We start from the raw sequence: 8,166 nt of genomic DNA on the forward strand, positions 1-8,166 counted from the left end.
TGTACAGAAATGGATACATTTCGCTGTCATGACCAACCCATCAACTTTTTGACATGTACGTTTACTAATACATCCTTAAGTAGACAGAGTAGTCATGTGCATATGAAATGTATATTAGATGAAATGTCATTAAGACACCATGGCTTACGAACATATTTTTAATAAGATAGTTAATAGCATATTTAGTATTGAATCTTACAAGGGGTGTGTGTATGAGTATTTTGCTTATAAATATTGTTCTTGCAAGGTGGCAATAGCATATTTATATTTAGTATTATACTATGTGTGACTGGATTCACATGCAACCTGACATTTTAACTTAGCTTTCTTAATTAGCATCCACATTTCTTTGTTGAATATGCCCTTCTTCATTAAATAAACAATTCAATTGTAATGTAAAAATTGGAATTTTATGCCATGAGACAACATATTAATTAGAGATGCTTACTTGTATTACTTATCTGAAAATCCTTTCTATTTCATAATGACCCTGTTGGAGATTATTAATTATATATCCTCTATAGACTATGCTGAATAAAAATTTCTTGTATGCCAAAGTTTTACTGTTGTGTTAATTTCAGTGTATAGAGTCCATCCATGGTGGTTTCGCACTATAAAACATCCTTGGTTTTCATTGCAAAAGGCACTAGCATATGTATTGAAAGTATGCAAGCTGTTCCTATGATATACAAATAATCATAAGTCGTTATCTTTTATTTTTCGTTCTTTTTTGCCTAAACAATAGACGTGTTTCATTTAATTTATGTTTGCTGCATTTTTACAACAAAACATCTTGTGGCTTATGATTATCAGTTTAATGCTTACACACCCTTACTATATTAGTTAATATGCAACTTTTAATTATTCGAAATGGATTGATAGGACTAAAGTCCTGATACTTGTTATCCATTTTTTACTTGTTAAATACCAACAGAAGTGATATTGTGTGATCATGTTACATCAATAAGAGTGTGTGCAGGATGATAGGAAAAAGAAACTGCTGAAGTCTCGCAAGAAAGCTGAAGAAAGGAGCAAGAACAAGGCCTCACAGAACTTTCATGCCCCTTGGCCTGAAAATATAGGTCAAACTCAGCAACTTCCAGGCCAACATATGCATCCTTTTCTTATGGCTCCCTCCTTCACAAGCCATTCCATCGCCTGTATATGCTCAACAAAGGAAAGTAAATGATGCTGAAAATATTGGTTCCTCGCAGTTCATGTATACTCAGTATGGATATCCTGCATACCCATTTCCTGGTATTCCAGTGATGCAACATGTTCAAGCTGACAATTATGGAGGAACCGATGTTCCTATTGGAAACTATCCAGATCCCTTAAATTATTCAAATAGTTCAAATATGGTACCGGAGATGCAGGCCAAAGCATTGGCAATGACTCCTCAAGAAAAGATAGAAAAATTGAGACGGAGACAACAAGCACAGGCAATGTTAGCTATACAGCAACAGCAGCAGCAATTTGGTCATCAAATTATGGGTGCTGAAGATACGGTTTCTCAAGAAAATTTTCAAAGGAATAAAGGTCAGGGTGTTGTGAAAAGCGATAGTAGCATGGAAGAAAATGAAAACAAACTGCCACCATTAGGTCTCAACATATTACATGAACATGATAGTTCCCAGAGAATAAATGCATTGACCGATGATAACTCCTCGGAGAAAACCATATATTATCAGCTTCAAGATTCCTTGAGAAAGGTTATATCATCTTATATATAATTTCATTTTCTTATATCTTTTCTTACAATTATCAACTTTAACACAACGTAAAAAATTTCTCTCTAGTTGGACATTAGAGTCAGGCTCTGCATTCGGGACAGTCTTCTTCGGTTAGCTCGAAGCTCAATGGAAAGACAGAATGCAAGTGATAGAAACAGTACAAACAAAAGTACAAAGGAGGAACATGAAGTTCCTGTACATGAAGACATGAACACTGGGGAAAGGTCAGTTTCATTACTTTTTTTATGAATAATAATAGAATTATTCTCTTGTCCTTCATCATACATTGTTTAGACTCTGAACCGTGCTAAATTTGTGTTTAATAATTAGCTTATGTTGCTAAATATTGCAAGAGAACTTTATTCTTCAACATAATTTCTCAACTATGTTATTTAATTTGTTTCATTCACTTAACATCCCTTGGTATATAATGTTATTGCTGTAAAGTTCTGTATGTTTGTACCATAGACATGAACATGGTAAAGTACCCAAGAATAACAACAAAGCCCTTATCTTGAGTAGTATTCATCTTACCGGTGTTCAGCTCCTAGTGGGAATGGACGATCCATGTTACAAATCACATGCATATGTCTGTGAGTGCGGGTGTGGCGGGCACAGGTGTGCGGGCATCTATGTTGCACGGATACAAGTGCAGACACTAACACGGACACGGGTGCAAATACGGGACGGCAAATTTGTAAATGCTAGGATACGGGGGACACGGCTATATACATACATATTAAAATTAATAATCGATATGAGGTTGATATTGTTTTTCATTCACATGTTATGAAACTAAAATCCTTATATCATTTTTATGTTTCTTTAATTGGGTAGATTATAAATAAAAAATCCACTTGTTTTTGAACTAGATACCAATAAACCCTTTAAAATCATACTTACGAATCTGTCCCGAGTTTAGTGAGTTGCATAAATTTGACATGAAGTGTGCAATATATGTTCGAGAATTGTATCAAGAGTTTTTTTGAATTAAAGTGTGTGTTATATAATTGAGTACACATATGAATAAATATATGTACACATTCAAGAAGTTTCCAGGGAGTATGGACACGGACACGGACACGGATACAGGAGCCTAGAGGAAGTGTTTGGGAAACCTAGGCGGGCATGTTCGTGTGTGTGTGTGTTGAGACTATTCTCCTCTTAAGAGGAGAAGAAATCTCCTCTTATCTTTTTGACTGCTAGAAAGCCTGGACTAGATTTGTGTGGTGTTAGATTTGAAAGAAATTATGCACGTGATAGTGTCAAATCTTTAAACATAAAGGGTAGAGTGGGGGGTCTTTATAAAGTTACATTTTTCAGATTTGGAACTCTATCAAATCTTAGGTAGTACCTCTTTCAATTATAATCAACTCTAAAGCTAAGCTAGCATGTAAACCCATCAATGAATTCTTGAAAAACATAAATTTGACTGACGTCTCTAGTTATTCTTTCATGAAACTCATCGACAAATTTTCTTCACAAGTGTTATGGATTAAATTTAAAATAAGTAATCAACTAAAATTCTCATAATTCTTATTGAATTTTCTTATAACCTTATTTAAATAACCTTAAGCAAATGGCATAATTTTAATTTTGTGGTAATTTCTTTATAACTATTGTGTTAGAAAATCAGATGATTCTAATTAGCCAAGTCTCTGCATGAAATTGAGGTGATTCTTTAATGTATTAGCTCCATCTTTCTTGAGGCCATGAACTGTTCTCTCTTCTCTTTCTTCTCTATCAAAGGGGACAACTAGCAGAATATAATTTGACGTTATGTGCTTGGTATCAAAGAGGATGAGTAGAAGTAGAAACATGAAAGGGATGGGAGACAGAAGAAAAAGTAAATACCGAATATAGCCCTATATTAAATGTGGAGATTTTCCTAAATCCCTAAGTTAGCCTTCATACTTATTTAATCTGGATTTGCTTGCATCTGACTATAGATCGTCTAGGAATTGAATGCTAAATCTCACGGGTTAAAAAATAGGAGAAGATTCCTTCTCCACTAAAGAGGATAGTAGTCTTATCTCTCTATGTTTGTTGTTGGATATGAGTTGTCACCTCGTTAGCAAAATAAAACGAAGATATAATAGTAAGGTGCATCTAGTCTAATGAGGACTGCTGGCTGGGGGGGCTTCCTACGTAGTGCAGGAGTGATATCCTCGGAATCTACCAAGAGGTGTTCTCTGAATCCGCAAAGAACAATCTCCAAATTCATGAAGAAAATATTAAAAGAGAAATTTTATTGATGAAAAGTTATTATTCTTTGGGGTTACATGACTCTTCTTAAATAGAAAAACAAACAAGACTCCTAGTAAGACTAGAATTACAAAAAATAGAAAGTATCAAATTCTATCCTAAAAAGACTCCCTATAATAGAGGAAACAAATCATGAACCAAAATTGAATGTGTTTCCTAATCTAATTAGACACTAATATTGAATTTATTTTTTAATCTAAATAGACTCCAACTTTATTACTAAAAATAAACTAAAAGCTGATTATTTCAGATTTTAGTCAAAACTGGGTATTATTGATGAGATTTAAAAAATCTGACAATCTGGTTGGCTCCGTCTAGTCAAGATTGGCGATTTACATATATAATATGTTAGAATCCGCCTTCCGGGTTGAAAAATATGATTATTTCTTTGCGAAAGTCAATAATACGTATAAATCTATATTTAGCTCGTGATTGTCTGAATCCTCTATAAAATTATTCGTTAAGCGTCCTACATTACTCTCCTCTTGTTGAAAGAAGCTCGACCCCGACCTTATATTTGTTAGATTAGTAGCTTCATTGATAAATAATTTTTTTCTCTTGCAACAATCAGCATTTGCCCTGTACTTAGCATTAATTTTCTTCATCTGTTGTTTTACCTCTTCGGCTAGGGTTTCTTCTGAATCAAACTTTTGAATAAATCTTTCCAACACCATGTTTATGTGACTGACGGCATGTGGGTCTGCAATTGACGTGAAAAACTCAAAATATATATTTTATGTTGCTTGTCATGTTTTAGTACTGGAAGTATCATTAAAATCTTATTGAAATTATTCACAATCTTTGCTTCTAAAGAAGAAAATTCTTCCGCATACTCCACACAATTCTTTCATCTCCTTTGCCTCAAGCCCTCCACCAAATAACTCACACATACCATCAATTGCCTCACTCTCTAATTTATCCTTCTTCATCGGGACAATATCAGTATGTGTAACATCACTCACGATATCATACAAAATATTCGTCTTTATTAACATATCACTATCAACATCAGGAATCTCATAATGAATCTTGATAGTGACAAAATCTTCCTTTTCGATGGTGAGTGTCTTGTTGTCTGCCGCTAGAATAACCTTCTCGCTAGTAATCTGTCTTAAATGCCTCTGGTTCTATGATTGACATAATTGATGAAGTGTTGTTGCTTTTTCGGTGTTCTTCATAAATCCAGACTTTTTTTCAGAGATGAATTAAGATTTCTTAGTTTTTCCATAATTATAACTATTTTGATAACTCTCTAAAAACATCCATGATGAAGGTCCTTTATCATTCTGCTCAAGTTCTCGCTCCACCTTCTTCTCTAGACTGATTGTGTCGGCTAAAGTAAAAGAATCTTTGAAAGACACCCGATATTGTTTTTAGTTAAAAGGCAAGAAACAGTCTCAATAATTTCTTCATCTTTTCCCATGTTCTAATCGGATCCCTCCCTTGATGGTATCGATTTATCGATACTTCATCTCACCATGCAGATGCTTTTCCTATAAGTCTGTAAACCACTAATTTAACTTTCCGATCTTTTGGGATTATCTCATACTCGAAATATCTATCCACATCATCAATCCAATCAAGAAAATCATCAGCATGAAGTTTTCCATTGAAGGATGGTATTTTTAATCCTCTAGCATCATAGTTCTGCTTTCTTCGGTAGCCTCTACGATCATCGCTGTAGGATTTGTCTTGTAAAGTTGGATCACATTGTTGACGACCATCAACGTGATTTTTAACTCCTACTGTGTTCAGATGCTCCATTGCCTACGCAAGTTGATTTACGACAGTCTTAATCTGATTAACATCGGTCTTCAACTCATTGAACTTAGTTCGAGAAATAGGGGCTTTATCACCTACTATCGGATCGGAAAAATAAGTCTCTGATATCAATTAACGTAGCGCGGGAGTGATAACATCGGAATTCACCAAGAAATAGGGGCTTTATCATCGGAAAAATAAGTCTCTGATATCAATTAACGCAGCGCGGGAGTGATAACATCGGTCTTCAACTCATTGAACTTAGTTCGAGAAATAGGGGCTTTATCACCTACTATCGGATCGGAAAAATAAGTCTCTGATATCAATTAACGCAGCGCGGGAGTGATAACATCGGAATTCACCAAGGGGTGTTCTCTGGACCCACAAAGAACGATCTCTAAATCCAGGAAGAACTTTGAATCCACGAAGAAAATATTAAAAGAGAAATTTTTTGATGAAAAGTTATTATTCTTTGGGTTTACATGACTCTTCTTAAATAGAAAAACAAATAAGACTCCTAGTAAGACTAGAATTACAAAGAAATAGAAAGTATTAAATTCTATCCTAAAAAGACTCCCTATAATAGAGGAAACAAATCATGAATCAAAATTAAATTTGTTTCCTAATCTAATTTGACTCTAATATTAAATTTATTTCCTAATCTAAATAGACTCCAACTTTATTACTAAAAATAAACTAAAAACTGGATATTACTAAGAGATTTAAAAAATCTAACAATCTGGTTGGCTCCGTCTCGTCGAGATAGGCGATTTACGTATATAATATGTTAGAATCCGCCTTCCGGTTTGGAAGATATGATTGGTTCTTTGCGAAAGTCAATAATACATATAAATTTATATTTAGCTCATGATTGTCCGAATCATCCATAAAATTGTCAGTTAAGCGTCCTACATCACTTCCCCTTGTCTATGTAGCTCATTTAGAAAAATGAGTTACCACCTCATACGCACATGCAAGCCACGTCGAATAAGGTGTCACGTGACAACCAGTGTTTTAAAAACATCATTCCTGAGCTAGGTGGCTAAGAGAGGCACTATTATATTTTGCTGCCTTGCTTATTGCTAGATGATGAAGAATTGAAGATTACTAAGGCGAGGGCCTTCTAGGCTCCAGGAGCTTGCCTTGGCGCATCAGACACTAGCCTTAGGGGTGTGTGAGGCTTGAAAGGTGCCTCTATTTTGAAATTTTGAGTGTGCGAAAGTTATACAAAGTAAAGTTTTTTTTTCTGTTAGAACTTTTTGTTTCTTTCTTCGGTTGAATTCTTTCTTTCTTTTTTTATTTTTTTATTTTGGTGTTTGGGTTTTGTTTTCTTCCTTAATACCTATATCGTTTTGAGGCATGCCACAAGTTAAGCTCAAGCTTTCTCTTAATTATCTATGTTAATGGTTGCCAGTTACTATTTAGTGTTTGTTTTCTACTATACGTAGGGGGTCTATGTCTCAGTTGCATCATAGTATGAGACTTCAATTTTTATGTCATGATTAATTTTTATGTTGGGATTCATTGATATTGTGTTTAATTACATATTGCTCGTAACTTTATGTTTTATTGAATTCTGATAGTAGCAAGTAACAATCACTCAGGCAATTGCCTTTCTCATCATTTCTCTCCTCAGGCAATATGGGACCTCATGGCCTTGATCTCACCTTTCCTTTTTAAAGCACCGGTGACAACTCGTACAATATCACCTATATGTCTATGTGAGCGCAAGCGTGCACATGTGTTGGTGCGTATGTGATATGATATGATATGTATGATATGGTATAATAAGATATGATATGATATGATAGATTGATTTGTAAATATACATATATGTATATATGTACATCCATGTTTCTTTGTTGCATATGCTTGTGAAAACAATACTTACAAAAGCACTTTCTTCATTCACATGTTTTGCTTCGCCAAACGAGCTGCATATAGATAATCATTCACAAATTTTCATTTATAAGTTAGCGCGCCTTCACTTGCAAAGCACTACACTCCTGCTTATGAAAAAGGATTTTCCAAGCGAACTATGTTTCCAAACCAATTTTATTTCATTATGTTTAATTTTTCATCGATGTTTTGGGTTGTAAAAAAAGCGATTAAGTAAAACATCAAAGAGGTTTCCCAAGAGCAGCCCTTCAATTAATTGTTTTTTTATCTTAAGTTTTGTAGTTTATCATATCTGTGTGTTTCTTCTCCCCATTGCCATATTTGCTTTATAAACATGTGGAAAAATCATTTAATGAGCTGTACTTCATGGTCGAAGAATAATACTAGTTAAATTTGTTGCCATGTTTAGTTTTTTTTCCCAGCTGTTTAATTTGATTCTTTTAGGGTTGTTTCGATATTAGCCCCCAAAATCTTCAATATTTAGCCGCCAAATCGTTGCAATTGATGT

The 8,166-nt window shown here is 34.3% G+C and overlaps 2 protein-coding genes across 3 annotated transcripts in view; both read left to right on the forward strand.

Moving 5' to 3' along the window:
* Positions 1-1,208, forward strand: part of LOC109831622 — a 33,298-nt gene extending 32,090 nt beyond the window's left edge. Inside the window, exon 7 of one of the 2 annotated variants that reach the window (XM_020398980.1) lies at positions 980-1,110. In XM_020398980.1, the coding sequence (XP_020254569.1) occupies positions 980-1,004 (25 nt within the window). In that variant the 3' untranslated portion in view covers positions 1,005-1,110. Of the gene's footprint in view, positions 1-979 lie in introns of both variants that reach the window. The other variant, XM_020398979.1, reaches the window with a different exon arrangement.
* The window catches only part of LOC109831623 (protein LNK2-like), a 9,833-nt gene continuing 2,787 nt past the window's right edge, over positions 1,121-8,166 (forward strand). Inside the window, exons 1-2 of the mRNA XM_020398981.1 lie at positions 1,121-1,712; positions 1,800-1,957. Of these exons, the coding sequence (XP_020254570.1) occupies positions 1,218-1,712; positions 1,800-1,957 (653 nt within the window). The 5' untranslated portion in view covers positions 1,121-1,217. The remainder of the gene's footprint in view (positions 1,713-1,799; positions 1,958-8,166) is intronic.

The sequence above is a fragment of the Asparagus officinalis genome, chromosome 2 (assembly GCF_001876935.1).
Source record: "Asparagus officinalis chromosome 2, Aspof.V1, whole genome shotgun sequence".
In the NCBI taxonomy this organism is placed as follows: domain Eukaryota; kingdom Viridiplantae; phylum Streptophyta; class Magnoliopsida; order Asparagales; family Asparagaceae; genus Asparagus; species Asparagus officinalis.